At 42.4% G+C, this 26,162-nt stretch overlaps 2 protein-coding genes across 2 annotated transcripts in view; one reads left to right on the top strand and one right to left on the bottom strand.

The window, feature by feature from the left end:
- The first annotated feature begins 1,132 nt into the window (after positions 1–1,132).
- rdh12 (retinol dehydrogenase 12) lies at positions 1,133–14,873 on the top strand. The gene is made up of 6 exons (XM_088354233.1): positions 1,133–1,324; positions 1,841–1,959; positions 6,433–6,588; positions 8,731–9,045; positions 10,289–10,478; positions 14,456–14,873. Exons 1-6 carry the CDS (start codon positions 1,251–1,253, stop codon positions 14,556–14,558), a joined length of 957 nt encoding a protein of 318 aa, XP_088210359.1. The 5' UTR covers positions 1,133–1,250; the 3' UTR covers positions 14,559–14,873.
- Positions 14,874–16,779: 1,906 nt separating this feature from the next.
- Positions 16,780–26,162, bottom strand: part of zfyve26 (zinc finger, FYVE domain containing 26) — a 62,396-nt gene continuing 53,013 nt past the window's right edge. Inside the window, exons 34-41 of the mRNA XM_088354421.1 lie at positions 24,424–24,621; positions 21,930–22,010; positions 21,021–21,142; positions 20,825–20,960; positions 20,642–20,701; positions 18,496–18,678; positions 18,381–18,431; positions 16,780–18,104 (exon numbers count right to left, since the gene is read on the bottom strand). Coding sequence (XP_088210547.1) covers positions 17,877–18,104; positions 18,381–18,431; positions 18,496–18,678; positions 20,642–20,701; positions 20,825–20,960; positions 21,021–21,142; positions 21,930–22,010; positions 24,424–24,621 — 1,059 coding nt within the window. The 3' untranslated portion in view covers positions 16,780–17,876. The remainder of the gene's footprint in view (positions 18,105–18,380; positions 18,432–18,495; positions 18,679–20,641; positions 20,702–20,824; positions 20,961–21,020; positions 21,143–21,929; positions 22,011–24,423; positions 24,622–26,162) is intronic.

The raw sequence follows: 26,162 nt of genomic DNA on the forward strand, positions 1-26,162 counted from the left end.
CTAAAATATTTACTGACGTTGACATTTTTCTTGAACTCGTGTACAACATTTCGAAAGACACATTTATCTTGCTGGAAATAGTTTATTCAGGGGTGTCAAACTCATTTTAGCTCGAGGGCCACATGCTAGAAGAAGAAAAAAACTCTTTCGGGGGCCGGACTGGTAGATTACAGAGAGAAAGAGAACAATACAGAGAAAAAAAGAAAGATAAAAAGAAAATAAGAAGGAAAAAGTGAAAAACTGAATGAAAGAGAGAGAGAACAAAGAAAGCAGGCGGAAGAGAGAATAGAGATAGAAAGTGAAAGAGAAAAACAAAGAGAGGGAGAAACAGAGAAAACAAAAGACAGAGGAGAATGAAAAAGAGATAAAAAATAAAAGAAAGCGAAAGAAAGACATGAGAGAGAAGATGAAAGAGTAAAAAGAAAGAGAGAGAAAAGAGAGAATGAAAGAGAGGAAAAAAGAATGAGAAAATGGAGAGATGGGGCAATAAATAAAGAGAGAGAAAGAAAGGGAAAGACAGATAAAGGGAAAGAAAGAGAGAGATCATGAGAGAAAAAAGAGAAAAAGAAAGACACACAAGTAGAGAGAGATAGAGAGAATGAAAAAGTGAAAGAGAGTGGGAAAATGAAACAAAGGAGAAAAAGAAAGAGAAAAAAACGATAAAGACAGACAATCAATGAGAGAGAGAAAAAATAAGTGAGAAAGAAGGTAATATAGCTCCATTTACTTCGCAAACGGTGCTCAGCTTTGTCAACATCAAGTGGACATATTTCAAACTGCAGCTGATTTTTTCTCCTATGCTTCTCTGGGAGTTGTCTTGTGGGCCTAATTGAAGACCTTGGCGAGCCTGTTTGTCACAGAACAAACAGCAATTTATACAGAGTGTATTATATGGGATCCAACCGTGTCCAAACTACACATCCCATGATGCCGTTCGTCCAAACACGACTAAACGCTATCACTCCAAGTCCGAATTACATCATTGATTTAGCATTTTGTCTCCCAACACGAAATATATTCAAGTAAATACATCATAAAGTCAGTTTGTGTCCAATATAGACACCCTTCGTCCTTAACATGACACAAATATGTCGTTTTAATTCGGTCGGTGTGCGAACTACACATCCCACAACGCCGTTCGCCCCGCCTCCACCTTCGCGCCCACCCACTCTCATCAGCTGTCGTCCTGGCGACTGAAAAGGAGAGTGGCGAGGACTGCATCATTTTCTTATTTTTTTCTTTTTAGAAAAATGTTTTTTTTCTACCTCCTCGCCGGCCTGGCCGCGGTGACGTTTTTGCTGCTATTTTTCGCTCCTCAAATACGGTAGGGAAGCCATTTTGTGAAGCTTATAGCGTATCACATCACCTATTTCGTGAGATTGGCATTAGAAGGCCTCTCGGGCTGAATAAATCATTTAACGACACGCTTATTGGAATTATTATTGATTTTTGATCGCATTCGGTGTCGTTTAGTAAATCAATAAACTCGGATATAACGGAGGTGTGCGTTGACGGGCTTTGCACCAATCAGGAGCCCGCGCGTAGGCGGGGCTTCATCCAGATACGCGTTTTCATTGGTCACCAGTCTGGCGCGCTCCGTGGCGTACCTTGTGACGTCATCTACGCGGATTAAACATTAAACAAAAGCAAATTTGGGGATTTAATATTTTTTGCTTTGTTTTTAAAGAGACAACTTTTGTTTTTACTGCACTAGATAAGCAAAAATTCATGTGTTTTAGGAAAAGATTCTGATTTAATTTGTACTTGTTTTATTTTCAATAATATGTATTTATTCTGAAGATTTCAGGCATGAAATGTATTCTATCCTAAAATACTGCAGGACCTACGCGGCAGGAGGCGTGTGCTCGTCTCCGGCCCGCATGGACGGGAAGACGGTCCTCATCACGGGGGCCAACACCGGCATCGGGAAGGAGACGGCCCTGGACTTGGCCTCTCGGGGTGGGTCCGCTCTCTTGTTAAGACCTTGCTCATTTGCATATCGCTGTAAACATGTTAAGGACTTAAATGTCAGCGATGCATTTCTCGCTCGGACCTCAAATGTTTCGCAAAATCGATGCAGCGACGAGGAAGATGCGATCGCCAAAAGACCGAGTACACAGATTAAAACGTTCACCAGACTCCAACCCAACAGAGAATGCAAAAATCAATTCACTGATGAAATTGAATTGATAATAATGATAAGATATCGACTTCAAAGTGCCTTTCAGGAAACCCAAGGTCGCTGTACATGTCAAGTCATGTTTATTTAATACTACAGACTATTATGACGGGATCCCCTGATCTAAAACCTACACGAGGGCAAGGAAAAACTCAAAAACCTCAACATGAGGAAAATAAAGAAACTTTAAGAATAATAATAATAATAATAATAATTTCCTTGTATTGTCATTCTGTGTAACAATGTACACAGAACGAAATGTCGATTGCACCTGACCCGTTGTAGCGAGCCGATGCAGCCGCAGCCAACAGAGGGCGCCACCGACCACTTTTTAAGTCTTAGGAAGGGACGGCACATGAGATCATCCCCCTACCAGGATGACCAGGCCAAAATGGATGTTGCAATAACAAATAATACAGAATGTCGAACAACAATAAACAGGCAAGTAATAAATACTAAATAAAAACAAAGTAGAGGTTAAAAAAAAGGGTGTGTGTGTGTGTGTATGTAAAGCAGATAATTATGAATAGGCAAGTCTAAAGAAGTGGGTTTTGAGCTTGGATTTGAAGGTGCACAGGGTGGCGGAATCCCAGAGGTCAGGTGTTAATGAGTTCCAGACTTGGTGGGCAGAGCGGTTGAAAGCTCTGCTCCCAATGGAGCGAAAACGGGCAGCGGGTACAGTCAGATAGAGATCCGAGAGTAGGGGATGAATTGAAACAGTAACATTGAGGATAGAGTAAAACGCCTTTACTATCATGACACAGAGTGTCAGGAAATTTAAAGCTGCCCCATATAATGTGCATATACACATTGAATTCAAAACAGAATTTAACATGTAGTGCAATGACCCATCTGCCAAGCAAAACATATCTAAATATACGCAAGACAGAACACAGTATGAAAACCCAGTAGGCGGCAACTGCGATAGCAGTGATCGATAATAAATATTGGTTATTTACAGTGTAAATACGAATGACCTGACAAAGAGGGACAGATGACACAGAGTGCAAAGTATGTCAGTTCAGTGCAGATTTGAGCAAAGTATTGTGACAGCTTTAGGGAAGAGACTATCTCTGAGTGTGTTGGTCCTGGCTGAAATTGATCTGTATCGCTTACCAGAGTGTAGCAGGCTGAACAGATAGAAGTCGGGGTGCGCAGTGTCCTTTATGCCTTTTGTGACATCTGGAATTGTAAATGTCATGTAAGGAAGGCAGTGGGTTTCCAATGGTCTTTTGTGAATTTGTAGTCACCCTCTGCAGCCTCTTCCTGTCTGCTACTGAGCAGCTTGAGTGCCACACTGACACAGCGTAGGCCAGCAGTCTTTCTGTGGCATAAGTTTGAGTTTTATTTGTAAACAAAATCAGAAAAATTCCACGTTCCGATCGACATGCTAACGTTAGCATAACGTTGGATCTCCTGCTCGCTGCTATCAGCAAATAGCAGTTTACTCTTCCAGGCAGCGCTTTTATCATGGACGGCGACTTTGATCATGCGTGTCTACAGACTCTACTCCCCAAGTTCATTGGCTACGTGGACTGTGCCACCAGGAGAACTAAAATACTGGACAATGTGTATAGCGACATCGAAGATACACACAGAGCTGCCCTTCTACCCCACCTGGATGGATCCGACCACCCTTGCTGTTCTCGGACTACAAAATAGAAACCATTAAGGAGAAAGAATATGGCAAAATATTCAAACGTGGCCCAAGGGCTGTTGGCGTAGACGTTCCATGTCCTACCACCTGTTCCACTCACCAAGTATTTGCTGAAGAGAGCCTTTCATGTGAGGACTTTTTTCACAAAGTGAAATCATAAAACCGAGTACACTCTGGGCCAGTTGAGAGCAGCCTACTAAAAAATGCATTGAAAAATGGCTGACCACAGTTTTTATAGAAAAGGTGTGTGGATTGGCCAAATGGAAAATCACAAAAGTCACATCTTCACAAAAAAATCCTTTGTTAAAACCGAACGCATTGAACGCCTGGGCTGACCCGAAGAGAAGCATTACAGTTGCAAAAGCAACCTAGGCCAGGAGGGTTAAGGATCACTTCACCGAAAAAGACTCATGGAGGGTATGGCAGAGACTCCAAAAGATCACAAACTTCAGGGGCCACAAGCTGGTGACTGCTAGGGTTGATACTCTACTGGCAGAGCATTTAAAAGGCTCCTTTGTCCGCTTTAAAAATGGCAGGCCACCAGCAGCTACATCGCACCTGCTAGAAACCACCAGCAGCACACTTCTGCTTCAGGAGCATGAAGTTAGACTTGTGCTCAGAATTGCGAACCCCATGAAGGCAAGGGCTGCTGAAAGGACTGGGCAGACCAGCTGGTCGGGGTCTTTGTTAACATCTTTCACCGGTCCCCGTTACAAGCTACCGTTCCACCCTGACTGAAGACCTCCACAATCATCTGCATCCCAAAGAAGTCGTCAGTGGTCGGCCTCAATGACTACAGGCCTGTTGCACTTACACCCGTGGTCATGAAATGCTTTAAGAGATTGGTGTTCCAGTACATTAAAGGTTCTCGAACACCCACACGGGACCCTGTGGGGCAAAGGGCTCCACTGACGACTCTTGGTGCTGCGCTGAGCCATTTCAGGAAACGCGGGAGCTATGTCAGAATGCTCTTCCTGGACTTCAACACCATCTTCCAAAAGATTCTAGTGGAGAACCTCTTCCTCTACTGTTCACTTTGTATAACTAGGACCGTTCACCAACCTACTAACACGATTGTGAAGTTTGCTGACGACCAATGTTCCCTGTCATTTTCCTTCCGGGTCTGAGCGTTCACACAAAGTCGGTGAGCAACGCTTAAAACAACAGTGAGCAACAGCAATCCCAAGTGTGGCAACTCAATCATGATCAAACATGTCCAAAACTTGACATCAAGAGTTTCTGGCAATGCAAAATGATTTTTCTCTTTTGAATGAATTGACTCATGTACTATTGCCTACAAACATCGTTTGTTCTTACAATTCTTTCACAAGATATCCATTTCTTTTTATTTCCTGATATCTTTTGTCGCATAATATTCACATTTTTGGGGGCTTATTGAGTCGGTTGTAGGATACAGAACTGTACTTCATCACATTTTTGAGTGGAAGTACAATGTTGGCAACAAGATTCACTTGATATTATTGGAAATGATTTGAATGTAACACAAACTTTTTCTTTTATTCCACCTATTTTTAAATTCCTTTAAAAAAAATCTTATTGTATTCATTTTTTCCTTTTCTTCTCTATTTACTTTTCTACATTTCTTTCTTTTCTTTTTTTCTGTCTTTTTTCTAAATGTTTCCTTCTTTTTTCTCTTACTTTTGTTTCTTTTTTTCTCAGCTTTTCACTACTTTTTCATTTTGGTATTTTTTTCTTTTTTTGTTCTATTCCCCCTTCCTTGAAGTCATTTTGTGCATCATTTTACATCATATTTGGTCATGTTGGGATTAAGGAAGCAAAAACAATCCGAAGAGCCGTTTAGGACCCGAAAGAGCCGGTTCCTTTTAGTGAGCTGAGCCGAAGAAGCCGGTTCTCTACTAACTTTACTCAACTTCATTCCACTTCGACTCGACTTCAAAATACCGCATTTAGGACACGGCGTCAGGGGAACCCGTGTATTTTTACCTTCATGTACTGTAACTTTGACTTAAGTGGCTTCTTAATGAGTCATTTTGAGGCCTGATTTTTGTGAGCCGGCTCGATTTTCTTGTGCGCTGAGAATGTGCGAGCGGTGCGCAATTGCGCACGCGCGCAGCTTAGAGGGAACACTGCTGACGACACCACCTTGGAGGGACTCGTCTCTGATGGGGACGGGAAGGCATACAGGAAGGAGGCAGAGATGCTGACGATTTCACCGTCCCAAATCTGAGGAAGTCATACTCGACCGAGTGGGGCAAAAGATCCGGCAAGAGAGTCCACCGTTTCCAACCTCTCCTGGGCCTAGCAGCGACTATACTTCTTGAGGTTCTTCAGGAAGAAGAACCAGGAACACAAGGTGTCGGAGTCCTTAGACAGCGAAGAGCATTCCGGTATACGCCGTCACGGTGTGGTATGCCGGGAGCATAGCAGCGAGTGATCAACACAGCACAAAAAAAATCATGGGCTTCCCTCTGCCCAGTCTGGAGGACTTTGCCGGCTCGCGATGCCACAGCAGAGCCACGGACATTGAAAAGGCCTCTTCTCACCCGGATGCTCCTATAAGTTCTTCCTTTATTCGAAAAATTAAAAAAGTTTCTTTGTGCTTTCGACGCGTCAGGAGCTTTGGTGGTGATGGCGTGCCGAGACGTGGAAAAGGGCGAGCGGGCGGCGGCGAGCATCCGAGCCAGCTGCCCTCAAGCGCAGGTGGAAGTCCGGGAGCTGGACCTGGCCGACACCTGCTCCATACGTTCCTTCGCTCGAGGATTCCTCCGAGGTAGGAAGAAATACGGAAAAAACAAACATAATGACCTTGTCCGGTGCGGGGCTCTCCAAGGTACGGCCTGCGAGCCCGGGGTGGCTCTTTCACGAGTACATTCGGCTCACTTTTTAAATGCATTTAGGCCAAAAGTGCAATACCGTGTTCCTACCACTTGTGGCAGTAGCGCTGTAGAGCTTTCCTTTATTTTAATATTCTTAATTCATGTTCTTGAACAGTATTTTTAATCTTAATAGTCACAAATGTATGTTTTGGGGGATTTCTTTTTACGTTATTTTGACTTTTCAATTTTGTTTTATGTTTTTATTTTGAGAATATTTAATTTTGCATTTTGTAGTATTTATTTTAGGATCGATGACATTTCTTTTGAAGAAAATTGTCATTTTAAAAATGGTTATAGGTTTTGAATTTTTTTTTTTTTAGAATATTTCTTGAAATTGTAAAAAATATATTTGTAATTTTAGAATGCATTTCTAGTTTTTTCTTACTCGTTTTATCATTTTTCTTTTTTCTCAAATCTTTTTAATTTAGGATATTTTTTTAAGGTTTAGAGCCCTTTTAATGTATTTTTCGAGCGTTTCATTTTTTGATTGTATTAAATTGTTTTCATTTACTTTTTCATTTTAGAATAGATTTTGAGTTATTATTTTTAATATGTTTTAAAATGTTTTTGTCTTACAATGATTTGGTTTTTTTATTTTGGAAATTTTTTTTCATGTTATTCTTGAATGCATTTCAAAAATATATATATATTTTTTTTAACAGTTGCATTTGTCATTTTGGGGTTATTTTATGTCTTAGGGGCGGCAGTAGCTTAGGAGGTAAAGCGCTTGTCTTGGGATAAAGGGATCCCAGTTCGAATCCCGGCTCGTCCGTGTTACATGTCCAAGTGTCCTTGGGTAAGACACTGAACCCCTAATACCCACAATAACCAATAACATGGCTGCACGGCCGCTATTGGGAAATGTGGAGCACAATGTAAAGCGCTTTGGGAAGTCATTGACTTGAAAAGCGCTAGAGAAATGCAGATCATTTCATTTCATTTCATTTAAAAAAAAATTATCCTATAATTATAAAAAACAGAAACTATATTGTATAAATGTGCGTTTTTTAATGAGTTGGGAGTTGAAAAATTCGTATTTGCGACATAACATGAGGCTCACCTTGAGGGAGCTGACATGTTTGGCTGATATCTTGCTGCTTTGAGTGCCCCCTAAAAACAAAAGTGGTCTTTCATTTCCCTTTTTATCTTTGTTTCAAAGCTCTTGAGGAGATCATTTCTTCTTCATGCCATGAGGCTCTTTAACTCCACCCGGGGGAGTAAAAGCCCACGTTAAATATTGGGTATTTTTGTATTCTATTTTTTTTTATTTTCAACACAAGGATACTGCTGGAAGTGTGACTTTCCCTCCAGGGATGAATCAAGTATCTATCTATCTATTTTATTTTTCTCATTTTTTCCTTTCCCTTTTTCCCCGTTTTCTCACTTTTTCTCTTTTCTTGAGGGAGCTGACATGTTTGGCTGATATCTTGCTGCTTTGAGTGCCCCCTAAAAACAAAAGTAGTCTTTCATTTCCCTTTTTATCTTTATTTCAAAGCTCTTGAGGAGATCATTTCTTCCTCATGCCATGAGGCTCTTTAACTCCACCCGGGGGAGTAAAAGCCCACATGAAATATTGGGTATTTTTGTATTCTATATGAAATGATCTGCATTTCTCTAGCGCTTTTCAAGTCATTGACTTCCCAAAGCGCTTTACAATGTGCTCCACATTTCCCGATAGCGGCCTTGCAGCCATGTAAGGCGCTAACCTGCTTATTGGGGGTATTAAGGGTTCAGTGTCATACCCAAGGACACTTCGACATGTAACACGGACGAGCCGGGATTCGAACTGGGATCCCTTGCTCCCGAGACGAGCGCTCTACCTCATGAGCTACTGCCGCCCCTTATATCATTTATTTTATTATTTTATTTTCAACACAAGGATACTGCTGGAAGTGTGAATTTGCCTATGGGGATGAATAAAGTATCTATCTATCTTATTTTTCTCATTTTTTCCTTTCCCCTTTTTCTCACTTTTTCTCTTTTCCTTTTCGATTATTTCTTCGGACTTTCCCCCTTTTCGATTTTCCCCGGTTTAGATTTCCGGGACCTGCACGTGTTGCTGAACAACGCGGGCGTGATGATGTGCCCGTACGGCAAAACCAGCGACGGCTTCGAGACCCACATGGGCGTCAACCACCTGGGCCACTTCCTGCTCACCTGGCTTCTGCTGGAGCCCCTGAAGAGGAGCGCCCCCTCCAGAGTCCTGCAGGTCTCCTCGCTGGCCCACAACCTGGGCTGGATCCGCTTCCACGACCTGCACAGTCAAGGGAGCTACAACAGCGGATTAGCCTACTGCCAGAGCAAGCTGGCCAACGTGCTCTTCGCCCGGGAGCTGGCCAGGCGACTCCGAGGTCCGCCGGACCCTTCCCCCGAAACCCCCCAGAAAATGATCCGTAAACGGATTCTAAAATAGCGGAAAAAAAAAATGACAATGGTCCGACCGCCTCCTAGGTCCACCAAAGAATAACTGTAAAGGTTCAAACAAATTATATATATATATTTTTAAACTTCGACATTGAAAAAAACTAAAAAACATCAAATAACCCCAAAAATGACAAATGCAATTATAAAAAAACAAAACAAATATTTTTGAAATGCATACAAAAAAAAAACATGAAAAATTCCAAAACAAAATCATTGTAAAATAAAAAATAAACCTTTTTAAATACATTAAAAATAATAACTTAAAATAAATATCTAATCCAAAATGGAAACAATTTAATACGATCCAAAAAAATAAGACTTTGGAAAAATACATGAAGAGAGCTCTAAACCTCCAAAAAGTTCAACGGTTTAGAAAAAAAGAAAAAATAATAATCATAGGAGAAAAAAAAATCTCAAAATGAAGAAAAAACTAAAAATGCATTCTAAAATTACAAATATATTTTTTACAATTTCAAGAAATATTTTAGAAAACATTCAAAAATGATAACCATTTCTAAAATGACAATTTTCTTTAAAAAAAATGTCACCAATCAGAAAATACTAAAAAAATGCAAAATTTAATATTCTACAAATACATAAAACAAAATCAATAAGTCAAAAAAATAATGTAAAAAAAAAATCCCCTGAAATATACATATGTAACTCTTAAAATTAAAAATACTATTACAGAACATTAATTAAAAGAAGGAGGAGATCACTTCTTCCTCATGCCATGAGGCTCTTAAAATCCACCCAGGGGAGTAAAAGCCCACATGAAACCCCACCCCCACATTTGCATATTACCCTATTTTTATTACAGTGTGTATTTTATGTAGCACTATATGTTGTATTGGGTATTTTTGTATTCTATATCTGTTATTTTATTATTTTATTTTTCAACACAAGGATACTGCTGGAAGTGTGAATTTCCCTACAGGGATGAATAATCTATCTATCTATCCCAAAATATTAAAATAAAGGAACCCCCCCCAATCCCCAAAAAAAAAAAAAATATCCAACGTAACTTTTTTCCACAATACATTAAAAAAAATCTGGAAACTAAAAGAGTAATATGACCTCAAACTAAAATGAAACAGAAAATGTAAAAATGTTAAAATAAACACAAAAAGTCGATGACCGAAATGAAAAAAACTCTTCCCCGGTTCGCAGGTAGCGGCGTGACGTCCAATTCGTTGCACCCGGGCACGGTCAATTCCGATCTGACGCGTCACTCCACCCTGATGATGGCGCTCTTCGCCGTCCTCTCCCTTTTCCTCAAGACCCCGCGGCAGGGGGCGCAAACCAGCATCTATTGCGCCGTGGCCCCCGAACTCCAGGGCGTCACCGGAAAGCACTTCAGGTACTGCCGCCTCGCTCCGCACCTTTACGTGACGTTTAAACACTCACAAATATTACCGTAAATTCCGGGCGACAGAGCGCACCGGATTAAAAGTCGCATGCTCGAATCCAACAACGGAACTCAATTGTACAAGTCGTGCACTTTCTAAGAAAAACCCTCTACGCCTCTCTATCTATTCCCTTCTTCTACAGAGCGCCTTTTGTTGAACCCCTTAACTCATGTCTATTTCTTGCATTTTAAGCCTGCCACACAATTGTGTTTTCAGTTAGGTCCTTATTCAGTTCTGCTCCAAGTTGTTCACGTCACGTTTTCGGACCGTTCTAGATGGCGGTTCGACAGACGAGCACGTATTTACGACAGCGCCGAAAGAAAACGCGAATGAGGGGGCGGTGATGAACCAAAGTGATGGGGACCAATCTGTTAAGGTTTCGGGTGGACAAAAATGCAAAAAATTATGAGCAGAGACTGGGGTGCTCAAAAAAAGGATAACATTTAATACCCAAACACAGGAACAAAGTAACAAATTGTCAAAGAAACAAACAAGAAAACTGTGAATACTAAAAACAAAAACAAACCCCCATCCATAGGTGGAACTGAAAAAACACGCAGATCGTGCTATTGATGACGACCCAGTATGCTGTCCAACCAGTCTTTTTATAGCGTGGGGGTAATCACAACCACGTATGGAGAGATGTGTCCTGTTCTACACCTAGTGGGCGCCTTCTGGGTAAGACTCAAAGAAGATGAGGAAAATTCAAATGAGGGCTGCGAGGCATAACACGCGAGCCTTATATTTCTAGACGCCAGCGCCAAGGCAACCGTACTGTGAAGAATAGTGCCAGATTGCAACACCGACATAAGAAGTCATCATTTTGTGTTGTCATTCACTTGTTATCAGTTCTTGAGGATTCAAGGAAACTTCAACAACCTGACAGTTTTTCACTTTATAAATGCTCAAAATATTTCACTATTTAAAAAAATATATCAATCAATACAAAAATCAATAAAAATAAAAAGGATTAAGAAAATTAAGTCCTAAAATCATACAAAATATAAAAAAAAACTAAATATAAAAGAAATAACTCTAAAAATGTTCTTGTTTTAAAAATGCAAGTATGTTTTCACTTTATTGCAGTATTGTATACAGGGATCAGAATGGAGATTTTCATTTTCAGCTGAAATAGCCAGGGTCCAGGAATAAAGCAGGGCGGAGCAGCCCCCCCCCCCCCCCCCCCCCCCCCAAAAACATGGGTTTTAGGCAATTTACTTGTCCAAAACCATGCTTATATTTATCATTTAAGTAACATTTTTAGAAGATTAAAATAATTTGCCCACATAACTGATTTTTTTGTAAATACTGCAAGATAAGTTCAAATGCAGTTCAGTCCCTGCAGCTTGTGCGACAATGCGGCCAATTTTTCTAACGGCCGCCAGGGTGCGCTAGAGCAATAAAGGAAAGAGTGAGACAGTCGGATTTTGAATTTGTTTGCTACGCAAGAGAAAAAGTGAAAAAGTCGGAATGCCTTTGGGGTTCAAAAACAGCGGAAATCCGCGGATCCGCGGAAAATTCTGATCCCTGTGTATATATATACATACAGAGAGACATAGAGAGAGAGAGAGAGAGAAACATAGAGAGACATAGAGAGACAGAGAGAGAGAGACATAGAGAGAGACATAGAGAGAGAGAGACATAGAGAGAGAGAGCGAGAGAGAGAGAGAGAGAGACACATAGAGAGAGAGAGACAGAGATACATAGAGAGAGAGAGACATAGAGAGAGAGAGAGACATAAAGAGAGAGACATAGAGAGAGAGAGAGAGAGAGAGACACATAGCGAGAGAGACATAGAGAGAGAGACACATAGAGAGAGAGAGAGAAAGAGAGAGACAGAGAGAGAGAGACAGCGAGAGAGAGACATAGAGAGAGACAGAGAGAGAGAGAGACACATAGAGAGAGACAGAGAGAGAGAGAGACATAGAGAGAGAGAGACAGAGAGAGAGAGACAGAGAGAGAGAGAGAGAGAGAGACATAGAGAGAGAGAGAGAGACACAGAGAGAGAGACATAGAGAGAGAGAGAGAGAGACACATAGAGAGAGACATAGAGAGAGAGAGAGAGAGACACATAGAGAGAGACATAGAGAGAGAGAGACATAGAGAGAGAGAGCGAGAGAGACACATAGAGAGAGAGAGAGACAGAGATACATAGAGAGAGAGAGACATAGAGAGAGAGAGAGACATAAAGAGAGAGACATAGAGAGAGAGAGAGAGAGAGACACATAGCGAGAGAGACATAGAGAGAGAGACACATAGAGAGAGAGAGAGAAAGAGAGAGACAGAGAGAGAGAGACAGCGAGAGAGAGACATAGAGAGAGACAGAGAGAGAGAGAGACACATAGAGAGAGACAGAGAGAGAGAGAGACATAGAGAGAGAGAGACAGAGAGAGAGAGACATAGAGAGAGAGAGAGAGAGAGACATAGAGAGAGAGAGAGAGACACAGAGAGAGAGACATAGAGAGAGAGAGAGAGAGACACATAGAGAGAGACATAGAGAGAGAGAGAGAGAGACACATAGAGAGAGACATAGAGAGAGAGAGACATAGAGAGAGAGAGCGAGAGAGACACATAGAGAGAGAGAGACAGAGATACATAGAGAGAGAGAGACATAGAGAGAGAGAGAGACATAAAGAGAGAGACATAGAGAGAGAGAGAGAGAGAGACACATAGCGAGAGAGACATAGAGAGAGAGACACATAGAGAGAGAGAGAGAAAGAGAGAGACAGAGAGAGAGAGACAGCGAGAGAGAGACATAGAGAGAGACAGAGAGAGAGAGAGACACATAGAGAGAGACAGAGAGAGAGACATAGAGAGAGAGAGACAGAGAGAGAGAGACATAGAGAGAGAGAGAGAGAGAGACATAGAGAGAGAGAGAGAGACACAGAGAGAGAGACATAGAGAGAGAGAGAGAGACACACATAGAGAGAGACATAGAGAGAGAGAGAGAGAGACACATAGAGAGAGACATAGAGAGAGAGAGACATAGAGAGAGAGAGCGAGAGAGACACATAGAGAGAGAGAGACAGAGATACATAGAGAGAGAGAGACATAGAGAGAGAGAGAGACATAAAGAGAGAGACATAGAGAGAGAGAGAGAGAGAGAGAGACACATAGCGAGAGAGACATAGAGAGAGAGACACATAGAGAGAGAGAGAGAAAGAGAGAGACAGAGAGAGAGAGACAGCGAGAGAGAGACATAGAGAGAGACAGAGAGAGAGAGAGACACATAGAGAGAGACAGAGAGAGAGAGAGACATAGAGAGAGAGAGACAGAGAGAGAGAGACATAGAGAGAGAGAGAGAGAGAGACATAGAGAGAGAGAGAGAGACACAGAGAGAGAGACATAGAGAGAGAGAGAGAGAGACACATAGAGAGAGACATAGAGAGAGAGAGAGAGAGACACATAGAGAGAGACATAGAGAGAGAGAGAGAGAGAGAGAGACATAGAGAGAGAGAGAGAGAGAGAGAGAGAGAGAGAGACATAGAGAGAGAGAGAGAGAGACAGAGAGAGAGACATAGAGAGAGAGACAGAGAGAGAGAGACATAGAGAGAGAGACATCAAGAGAGAGACATAGAGAGAGAGAGAGACACATAGAGAGAGACACATAGAGAGAGACATAAAGATAGAGAGAGAGACATAGAGAGACATAGAGAGACATAGAGCGAGAGACATAGAGGGAGAGAGAGAAAGACATAGAGAGAGACATAGAGAGAGAGAGAGAGAGAGAAAGACATAGAGAGCGAGAGAGAGAAATAGAGAGAGAGAGAGACAGAGACTAAATTCTAAAATACCTCCTAGAAAGCTATATGGGTTTTTGGATTTTGGTTTGCTTAGTAAATTAAAATAAGAAAAGTTGAAAAAGAGTTTATAAAATGAAAACAAATAAAGAAAAAGCTTTGAATAAAGGTCTATATTTTTGTTCCAGCGACTGCGCCCCGGCCTTCGTGGCCCCCCAGGGCCGAAGCCAGGAGACGGCCCGACGCTTGTGGGACGTCAGTTGCGAGCTGCTCGGCATCCAATGGGAATGAGCCGGGAAGGAGGGGGCGGGGCTCGTGCAGAGAAGAGGGGGTGGGGGGGAGCGGCGGCACGTCGCACGCCTGTGAACCAACCGTGAGCGGTCATAGCAGGGTCAACGCTCACCAGCATCCATGAATTTCACCGTTAAGCATTTTTTTTTTGCATCACGCGTGTGCCGAAATCTCGGAGGGCTTTTGCGGTGAAATTTGGTTACCGTGACGACCCAAAAAAATAGATTTAGTCGAAGTTAAAGCGAAGACTTTTTTTAACGTATGAGTGCAGAGTTGAATGTTTACATTTTGTGCAAATAAAACATTTACATTGACGACTTTGACGAGGTTTTTTCTCTCGTTTTTCAAGTGGAAAGGATTTCCGCACGGCCCCAAAAAAAACCTGCTTTCCGCCATCAAAAATCCACGCAAAGAGAGTGGAAATAAATTGCTCGAAATAAGAAAAATTCAAAAAATCCCCCCAAAAAACTGAAAAGATTTCAAAATGAATTTAAACGGGAAAAAAACCCAAATAAAAATTCAAGAGGATGAAAAGGAAAAAAAACTAGAAATAGAAAATAAAAAATATCTGAAAAATAAATAGTTTCTAAAAAAAAAACATGGTGAAAATACAGTACGTAAAAAAACAGGATATTATTTTTTTTTTTAAACTTGCAAAAAAAAAATAATCCGAAAAAAAGATACCAATAACAAAAAAATTGAAAATAAAAAATAAAAGGATAACTCCAAAAATGACAATTATCTCGAAAAACAAAAATGACCGTTCTCAAAGATACAAAAACATAACATTGGAAATATTGAAAAACTCCAAAAATTTAGAGGAATAAGTCAAAAAGTCAATTCTAAAATGTAAAATATATATATAAATATATAATATAATATCAAATGAATACAATTCTAAAAATTCAAAAGATAAAAAGACATTTCTTTAAAATGGTAAAAATCTAAAACCAATTCACAGTTCAAGACTAAGAAATAATTGCAAAAATAAGAAAATATCCATGAAAGCAAAAAGAAAATCTAGAAATTAAAATCATCAAATAAATATAACAAAACACAATCGAATTAAAAAAAACAAACAAAAAAAAAACATTTCGACAATTGAATAATATGTTGAAAAAAATCTAAAAAAAACAAAAATGATATCAGAATAACTCCAAAAACTGAAACTTAAAAAAAAATAAAACTATAAAACCAAAAAAATAGCGGAAATTCTAAAAATTAAACTCTTAAAAATTCTCGATTTGAAAAATGAAAAATGCCAAACCGTAAAATGAATCTAAAAAAGAATCATCTAAAAATGAGGTGGCTACAGTCTAATGCAGGGCTCTCCAAACTTCAGAAAGCGGAGGGTGCTGCTGTTCAAACAGCTTTGAGTTGCTTTCACCCTTTCACAGAGTTTTTTTTTCCAGTTTGCTTTTTTTGGAGTCTGGCAGCGGCTCTTGATATTCTATTTTCAAAAAGAGCCGGTCTCTGGTCGTTTCCGATTTCGGTGAAAAAAATACTCCAATTCTAACGGCGGCCCTCACAGTCAACTTTCATTTTTTTATATGTATAGTGGCCATGTCAGAAATGAGCTGGGCTAAAATTCTCAGAAAGCCAAGGACAAGGTGGCCAAAGGGCGACTGCCATCATCTGGCTGGTCAAATGGTGAATTCTTCTTCTTATTCTTCTATACTGCGGTCGACGTGACCGTTGGGCCACGTATTAATCATTTGACGGCAGAGGACGCGCGCTGGTAAAAATCGGATCGCGGGCCGCGACAGGTCCCTGGGCCGGGATTTGGACGGGCTCGGTCTAAACCGAGTGGAGCAAACATCTAGAAAGCGGATATCGACAAAAATCTCAAACACGTCATTTATTCGGGTTTTTTTTGTCATCATTGTCCAGAAAATTTTTAAAAAATCATCGTCGTGTTCGTTTGTACAATTACAAAGGATTTTCCATTTTCAGATTATAAAGTGCATCAGTGAGCATCTATATATATATATATATATATATATATGAGTGGCTTTTTAATGACAAGTGCAAAAAAAAATCAGTACCAGTGAAGAAGAAAAGAAATCCCTTTTGAACATGAAAGCGAATAAAAAACAGAGCGTCAGCAACAGAACTAGCGAATCAAAGAAAAACAAATGCCAGTAGAAGGATCGTTATTTGGTTAGCATTTTTAGAGCTAGCTAACAACTCTGTGTATTGTTTGTTTGCGATATTTTGTTGATCTGGTCCGGGGTTCCTCGACCGGTGGGTCGGGACCCGAAAGTTAAAAAGGAAAACAGTCGAAAAAAAAAAAAAAACGACAAAAGAATACAAAAATGAATGGAAAAAGAAAATGAAGGGGAGAAGACAGAGTTAAAAACGATACAAGAAAATAGATAAAGAAAGAAAAATAGGAAAAAAAACATTCAAATAAAATCATGAAAAAAAAAAGAGTACATAAAAAAGAGGTGAAAACAAGAAAAGGAAAAAGAGAAATAAAGAAAGGAAAGAACATAAAAAAGAAGAGAAAAGAAAGAAAAATACAAAAAGGGGAAAAGTACAAATAAAAGAAAAAGCATCAAAAGAAAGAACAAATTAAAAAATATGAAAGGAAGAAGAGTAAAAAAAAGGAGAAAAAAAGAAATAAAACAAAAAGAAAAGGAAAAAAGAATAAAATAAAATAGATGAAAAAGCATAAATGAAAAAATGAAAAACAATAACAAAGAATAAAAAAGAAAGAGTGAAAAGAAAAAACAAAAACAAATCATGAAAAAAAGAGAAAAATAGATGAAGTCATAAAATGAAAAAAGAAAAACAATAAAAAAGGAGAAAAAAATAAGAGTGAAAACAAAAAAAAATAAAAATAAAGAAATCATGAAAAAAAAAAAGAAAATAAGAATTACAAAGAGTCATAACAAAAAAGAAAACAGGAAAAAATCAAAAATCGGGCAAGACCAGTAGAGAACCACTGATCGAGTCAATCCTTTATAACTACTTGGATTATTAAGCCTGATATACGTATCGTTATTTGATTGGCATATTTTCAAGTTAGCTGGCTACTGAATACATTATTATATGATAATAATGAATGCAGGTGTTCACCAACAGAGGACGCCGGAGGTCCACCACAAAAATGTGTTTTTCAAATCGGTCTCAAATGGCCAAGCTGACTTGCAGAAAAACTAATCTCACGTGATGTCCCCTTTAGAAGGAAAGATTTTTTTTTTCTCCCTAAAATCCTTTGCTTGAAATCGAAAGTTCAATTTCACCAATTTTCCAAGGCAACCGGGTGGTTTTTTTTCTTCCCTTTGGAGTCGAGTCAGAGACGGCGTTTCCTTTTTACCCGACCTGCTTGTCGGGCCGCCTCGGAGCGGCTCGCCGTTTGCCGTCGTCGCGGTCGAGGCGTTCTCGCAGCCATTGGCGGCAAATGTCCCGCATGACCGAGTCCTGAGCCTCTTCGGCGGCCCCCAGGATTTTTTGCACCAGGGGCCCGGCCCTTCCCGCCTCCGTTTTGACGGCCAGCAGGTAGGCCGGACGCAGCTTGTTGCACAGCAGGTAGGCTTCGATCTGAGACGGAGAAAACCCCCGTTCGGTTTTTTGCCATTTTCAGAAGCGGTGTGTGGGCTACTCGGGGGTCCTTAAGGGGCCTACGTTGAAGACCCCTGTTCTACATATATACTAAAACCCAGAGTGAAAAAAAATTCAAGGGGAAACGTTTCAAAGAAATGTACGTTTTCTCTTCATATAAGTCTCTCGATCAAATACTAAAATAAGAGTAAATATAAAAGTGAAAAATAAAGAATAATACCAAGTGAAAATGCAATAAAGGGTCCCGGGACTCACCTTGACCTCGGTGCTTTTGCCGAGCAGGATGAGACTTTCCACTTCTTTGGCCTGACCAGCACAAAAGAGTCACGGAGAGGCGGCTTTTTCAGGTTTTTTCGACGCGGTGCCTTACGTGGGCCGGGCCTTTGTGCGCCGCCCGGACGCAGCCGAGGACGAGCGCGTCCCCGTCTCCGGCGGTGGCCGTTCCCGATTCGCTCACGCATTTCAGAAGCTGCCGAGCGCCGGCGAATTTGCCCCGGACCACCAGACGCTGCCCGGCGCGCTCGTAGACCCGACGCGCCTCCAACTGGAAGTCCTGCGCCAAAACCACAAAAGACAGGGATACGACCGGAGCCGCTGAAAAGGCCGAGAGTCGGAGTTGGTCGGGACTGGTGTTAGGGGTCTTTAGCGCGGTGGCTCTTCACCCCTTCAAAGGATTCCCAAATTCAAAAAAATAATGTTGTGGATTATTGGAGTCGAGCATTAGGAGAACGCGTTACTTTAAAACGGGAAATTCCTGGCTTGTTTCTCCCGAGTGTAAATGTCAGCGAATGTTATTAATAATCGCCTTGGGCTGCCAAGGAATAACATTCTTCTTTGCCAAGTTCTTCTTGGCGGGGAACATGCGGTCAAGCCGACCCCAACAGTTCTTGGAAATTGGGAGATTGGGAAAATCGGAAGAGGACAAAACATTCTGTCTGGTAGCGTGCATTTTGAGATAAACACGTGCGTGATCGCGAGGGGGACGGGCAAAAGTAATACGAGATGTTGTATTAGGATATAAAAAGCCAATTGTCTCTGAAGACGAATGAGACCTCTGTTTTGCACACCGATGAAGATAATTAAACGAGCTCTCCCTCTCACGCCAAGACTCCCTGCATCTTGTTTTACATATTTTGGGGCATCCTGCTCGGGCTGCTCCACGATAATAGTACACAACAAGTAAGGAAAAGTCACAATCGCCTACCTAAAAGGAGGCGAAGGCAAAAAAGAAACGCACGCTGCACAAGACGGCAGGTAGACTTACAGGACGCAGACGGAAATTACCAAAGCAAGCACCTCTGACAAAAGAGAAGTCCCTCAGCGACACAGTAGGCAAAGTTCCTGTTACTTCAAGCTGAAGACTACAATCTGGGAGGCTCCATTCACAGATCCCTTAGGCTACCGGGTGGTCAGGACACCACTGAGGACGCAACTCTGGACAGCTTTCGCCACTGCTAACGGTTTCTGGCAAAGTGGGCACCTGCCTTTGTGGACAGCGTACGTTCCCTTTTTGCCTTTGCCTCCTCCTTATGTATGTGATTGTGACTTTTCCTTTGTGTTTTTTGCCGCATCTCCAGATAGCTCCTTGTTAGCACCAAGGGCTAAGGCTTACAGTTTTAGCTAGCCTGTTGCGTGCCCATGTTTGTGTTCGTTGCCGTGGCCGTTTCTCGTTGTAGGATCCCAGATAGCCGGGCTGCTTACTGCATGTTTTCGGCCGGCCGGCATCCCGTTTTTCTCACTGGTTCGCCCTCTATAGTATCCGTTTAGCCTGCCGTGATCATTTGGTATATTTTGATCTGGGTTTGTGTTTGTTGCCGTGGTCTTTTCTGTAGTTGTTGGCTCCCAGTTATCCTGGCTGCTTACTGCATGCTTTTGGTCAACCAGCCTCCCGTTTTTCTGACAATAGGTCCCAGTTAGCCCTTTTTCAGCAGCCGACTAGCCTGTCCCTTTTGGTTTAGCCCCTGTTAGCGCTCTGTGTTTTTTTTTGCCAGTTGGCCCCATTTTGGTGCCATTTGTTGTAGTGTTGCTGCACCCACCTGCGACACAACACCCAGGCAATCTCCACAAAAAACACCAAAACTCGAAACACTCAAATCCTCTTTGACAAATTAACACGTAAACCAACAGGATGACCGGCTTGCTAGCGTGCTGGTGGGACGTCAGAGCTCAGGAAGTCAAAAACGAGACCTGCTGTCTTCAAAATGCAGAATCTCGGAAAATAATTGGAATATACCAATGACATATAGATATATATATATAAAATCTATTTTGTCACATGTCGTACGTTTTAGAATTTGGGTATCCCCTTAAGCAACTGACATTACAGATGCCGTCACTAGCTGTATTAGCATGAGATGCTAGTATTAGCATCTTTTTTTTCTTATTTTAAGTATTATTTTACTTGGATTTCAACTTTGGTGGTTAGCATATAGCTTGAGTATTGTCTAGCATCGCTTTAGGGGGCGCTAGCTGCGACTGGCACACTCGCATTAGCAGCTTCTTTGCGAAAGCCTTACCTGGATGACTCGATAGGCGATGCCGAAACCTTCCTCGATGTTTTTACCGCCGAGCATCACCTGCAAAAAAAAATTGAAATAAAAAAAAAAAGTTGGCACCGGCCTTTGTGGACAGCGTACGTTCCTTTTTTGCCTTTGCCTCCTCATTAGGTATGTGATTGTGACTTTTCCTTTGTTTGTTACCTGGCAGGCCACCTCCGCTTTCATGGAGCTCCCTCCGAACAAAGTGGGCGGAGTCCCGCCGGCGTCAGTGGGCGGAGTCTCCCGCCGGTGCAAAAAGCGGGTCACCTCCAGCTGCAGCTCGATGGTGTTGGTGTGCCTGCGTGGAGATCGCACCGGTGAGGATAAAGAATACGCGCGGTAATCCGACACCACCGACCTGGAGACGTCGCTGGAGGACATGGTCTTGCGGAAGGAACAACCTTGAGACGACCTTCTCCGGACGCTTTGTTGCTCCTGCAGGTACTTCCTCAGGTGATCTTTGGCTTGCACCAACCACGACTGGGAGCGGCAAAAATTTAGAGTGAGTGATGTCATGGCTATGCCTGGTCACCATGGTAACCAGGGGCGTTTCCAAATATTTTTATGACGGGAGGCCCAGGTAGGGTGTGAGGGACTTTATACATTTGACTATAAAGGATTTTATACGATTGAATACAAGTTACATTTATTGAGTTTAATGCAAGATATTCACTGGCTGGGCTGTGGTGTGAGGTCAGGGCACCCTAGTGAAAAATGTTGTTTACAGGAACGGCGGGAACGGGACGAAGGGCTGATAAGATAATCAGCACATCCATACGCAAAGGGGCCCTGATGACGTAGGAACGCTCGGTATTGCTTTGAACATTCCAGACATCGCGGCGAGGTGGTGGAGCCCAGGTTGGGCTTCCTTGGCACGCCCACGGGAGGAGCCGGCACACCATATGCAGACGTGGGCCAATATGCAGAGAGCTAAAGGACTTCAGAAGAGGACTTCCCAGAGACTCCAACGACACTAATTTGTCCGTTTTCGGTGGAGTACACTTCGTTAAATTGTTAATGGAATTAAATGTGCCCCCGTGTGGAAATATCGGCTTTCCTGTTCATCTGGGTGAATGTAGGTTGTGTTTGGTTAATGGAGTCCGATAACTCATTGGAACAATTTGCTAAACGCTACATTTTGATATTTAATTCCCAACAGGTGCCATGAAGATAAATAGAAGGACGCTTAAGACTTTGAGCTAACGAGAAGACGCTACATGCTAACGAGTATATGCAAACTGTCACGATGGGCACGAAAATCGCGTACCTGTCGGTCTCCCAGCTGCTGGTACGACGCGGCTCCGTGGGTGAAGAAGCGGATGCAAGTCATGGCCGCTCGCACGTGATCCTGCGCAATAATATTCCATTAAAAACTTCAAAAAGCGTTGTATAGCGACCCCTAGAGGTGTCAAAACACATCACACCTTTCAATAGAACACTATTGATTTAAGTCATAAGCAAACACTTGCAGGTGGAAAACTTTGAGCCCTGAATGTGATGGCAACAGAGTCCCGTTATTCAGGCATCTTAGAGTTTTTTTCCACTGTTTCCTTCTCTAGCTTCCCATGTAAGTCAATTGGCTGCAGGCTACAGCTTGCCGCTATCTGCTATTTTCATTGTTGGATGCTCCAGAGTTGTCCTCAGTGTCACTTGGCTTCCGCAGCTGATCATTGCAGAGTGTTGATTCATAAACATTTGATCTTTTTTCCACTGTATTGTTATCTAGCCACTCATGTTCGCCACTTGACTGCAGGTTAAGGTTAAGCGCTAGCCGCTATTGTCAGCGTTAGCTGCTCGAGCTTTGTCAATCGCCTTCTTCAACTGGACGTCGCCGAGTGTCATGATTCTGGCATCTTTCCCTTTTTTTCTCTAATTTTTCCTTCTCTAGCCACTCAAGATAGCCACTGGGTTGCAGGCTATGGTTAAGCGCTAGCTGCTATTATCAGCGTTAGCTGCTTGAGCTTTGTCAACAACCTTCTTCAACTGGATGTCACCGAGTGTCATCATTCTGGCATCTTTCCCTTTTTTTTCTTCAATTTTTCCTTCTCTAGCCACTCAAGTTAGCCACTGGGTCGCAGGCTATGGTTAAGCGCTAGCCGCTATTGTCAGCGTTAGCTGCTCGAGCTTTGTCAACAACCTTCTTCAACTGGATGTCACCGAGTGTCATCATTCTGGCATCTTTCCCTTTTTTTTCTTCAATTTTTCCTTCTCTAGCCACTCAAGTTAGCCACTGGGTCGCAGGCTATGGTTAAGCGCTAGCCGCTATTGTCAGCGTTAGCTGCTCGAGCTTTGTCAACAACCTTCTTCAACTGGATGTCGCCGAGTGTCATGATTCTGGCATCTTTCCCTTTTTTTTTCTTCAATTTTTCCTTCTCTAGCCACTCAAGTTAGCCACTGGGTCGCAGGTTATGGCTCAGTGCTAGCCGCTAAGGTAAGCGTTAGCTACTCGAGCTTTGTCAATCGCCTTCTTCAACTGGACGTCGCCAAATCTCATCATTCCAGGATCTTTCCCTTTTTTTTCTCAATTTTTTTCCGTCTCTAGCCACTCAAGTTAGCCACCGGGTCGCAGGCTGTGGCTTGCCGTTATTGTGAGCTGCTCCCTTTGTCTTTCAGTGTGTTACTCGCCATTCACATTGATTCAGGCATCTTCGGCTTTTTCCCAACTTTTTCCTTCTCTAGCCACCTTCTGCTATGCTCTTGCAATCTTTTACTGACCTTGAAGACACTGTGACTTTTAGTTTGGGTTTAAAATTTAAAGAGGGTACCAAGACACCGAATCCTTTTTAAACGAAGTTTTTGGTGTTTAGGGTTGAGCTAGCTTTGGAGCACAGGTGTCAAACTGCCGGCCCGCGGGCCAAATCAGGCCCGCTAAGGGATTGAATCCGGCCCACGAGACAAAGCTGAGGGAGGTGCAAGAGAAAAACGAGCTGCAGGTTGAAATATGCCCACTCCACTTGATGTTGCCAAAGCCAGGCGCCTCTCACAAATCCTGTACTTGTATTTCTTTCTTTTTTTCTCTCTTTCACTCTATCTGTCGTCCTACCTTTTTCTCTCACCTTCTATCTCTCTCTCTCTTTCACTTGCTCTGTCTCTCTTTTTCTTTCTTTGTTCCTCTTCTTCCGTCTTACCTTCTTTGGTTCTCTCTTCCTTTTTTTCCTTTTCTCTTTTTTTCTCTCTCTTGCATCCCCCTCCTCTTTCTCCCCTTCTCTCTTTCTATTTCTGTTTGGATTTCTTTTTCTCTCTCTTTCTTTCCCCCCTTTCACAATTTCTCTTTTTTTCTCTTTTGTTTCTCATATTATCTCTCTCTTTCTCCTTTTTACCTCTCTCTCTTTCTTTCTCCCTTTCTCTTTGTCCCACCCTCTCTCTTTTTCTCTTATTTCATTCTCTCTCTTTTCTTTCTCATCAATCTACTAGTCTTTCTTTCTTTCTTTCTTTTGTTTCTTTCCTTCTTTCTCCCATATTTCCTTTTCATTCTTTCTTTTTCTGTCTTTCTTTATCCATTTCCTTCTCTCTTTCTTTTTTTCTTTGTTTCCTTCTGTCCATCTCTCCATTTCATTCTTCCTTCCTCATGAGTCCGGCCCCTGAGAGAATGTTTGTTCTATCTCGTGGCCCCGGGTTCAAATGAGTTTTCGGTCAGTAAACGGTTTGAACTCAAATCGAAGGTTACAAAAGCGCGAGGCTGCCCCGGGATTTGAACCACGCGTTTCGGAGGAACGCCGTTCCCTTCTTTCCTATTTTCCGCAGTTTCCAAATTGGGTCACCGTCATGAAGCGCTGCATCCGGTAGAGCGTGTGGAAGTATCCTCGTCTCTGCAGCCACTGGCAGGAGGCCACGAGGTACCGTCCGGCGGCCTCCGGGTCGGGGTCTCGCTTCTCCAGGACCTCCTGCAGGGCCCCCAGGCGGCCTCGCTCCAGGACCGGTCGCAGGACACCCTCCACAAAAACCTCCTCGGGGGCGTCCTGGAAGCAGGAAGGAAAGTAGTCAATCGTATCGGGTCGGATTTCTTACCTTCGGTCCGGGTTCCATCTTTGAAAGAGGATTAGGGATGAGGAGAGCGATGAGAGAGACGGGGATAAGGAACCTAACCAAAGTCTCTCCAAAACCAAGACAAGGAAATATCATTAACCTCCCCGTCGCGCATATTTTAGAGCAGGGGTGTCAAAAAGGCAGCCCGCGGGCCGGATCAGGCCCACTAAGAGGTTGAATCCGGCCTGGGAGACGACGCTCAGAGAAGCGAAAGAGAAAAACGAGCTGTAGGTTGAAATATGTCCACTTGATGTTGCCAAAGCCAGGTGCCTCTCACCAACGCTGTACTTGTATTTCTCTCTCGAGCTTTTCGCTTTCTCTCTCTCTCTCGCTTTTTGCTCTCTCTCTCTCTTTCTCTCTCCCGCTTTTTGCTTTCTCTCTCTAGCTTGCTTTTCTCCTCTCGATATTTCGCTCTCTCCCTCTTGCGAGCTTCTTTCGCTCTCTCTTGCGATTTTCGCTTTCTCTCTCTCTCACTATTGCTTTTTTTCTCTCTCTCTCTCTCTCTCTCTCGCTTTTCGCTCTCTCTCTCACACATTTGCTTTCTCATTTTCTCTCTCTCTCTCCTTTTTGCCATCTCTCTTGCACGTGCTTTTAGCTCTCCCTCTCTCTCTTGCTAGCTTTTTGCTTTCTCTCTCTTGCTTTTCTCTCTCTTTCCACTCTCCCTCGCTTGCTTTGCACTTTCTCGCTCTTGCTTTTCTCCTCTTGATTTTTGCTCTCTCCCTCTTGCGCGCTTCTTTCGCACTCTCTTGCGATTTTCGCTTTCTCTCTCACTCACTCTCGCTTTTTGCTCTGTTTTTTTCTTCTCTCTCTCCTTTTTGCTCTCTCTCACACTTTCGCTCCCTCGCTTTCTTTCTCGCTCTCTCTCTCGCTTTTCTCTCTCTCTCACTTTTTGCTCTTTCCCTCGCGCACTTTTAGCTCTCTGGCACTTTTCACTCTCTCTTTTTCCTTTCTCTCTCCCTTGCTTTTCGCTCTCTCGCTTGCTTTTCGCTTTCTCCCTCTCTCTCGCTTTTCTCTCTTGCACTCACTATTATCTCTCTTTCATTTTTTGCTCTCTCTCTTTCTCCCTTTCTCTCTCTTAGTCTCACTTTTCTCTTTCTCGTTTCTTGATTTCTCTCCCTCTCGCTTGCTTTTCGCTTTCTCTTTCTCTCGCATTTCTCTCTCTCTTTCTCGCATTTCGCTCCCTCTCTCGCTCCTCTCTCGCTCGCTTTTTGTCTCTTGCTTTTCTCTCTCTTTCTTTCTCTCTCGCTTTCCGCTCTCTCTCTCGCTTTTCCATCTCTCTCTCGCTCTCACTTTCCCCTTCTTTCTCTTACTTTCCCCTTCTCTCTTTCTCTTGAATCTACTCGTCCGGGCCCGAGAGAATTTTTGTTCTACCGTGTGGCCCCCGAGTTAAAATGAGTTTGACACCCCTGTTTTAGAGAGTACAAGCATTGAGTATGCATTGAGGACGCAGACTTCTTGGGGGATCAGAGAGGAT

The sequence above is a fragment of the Urocampus carinirostris genome, chromosome 15 (assembly GCF_059441175.1).
Source record: "Urocampus carinirostris isolate Australia breed hairy pipefish chromosome 15, RoL_Ucar_1.0, whole genome shotgun sequence".
NCBI classification, from domain to species: domain Eukaryota; kingdom Metazoa; phylum Chordata; class Actinopteri; order Syngnathiformes; family Syngnathidae; genus Urocampus; species Urocampus carinirostris.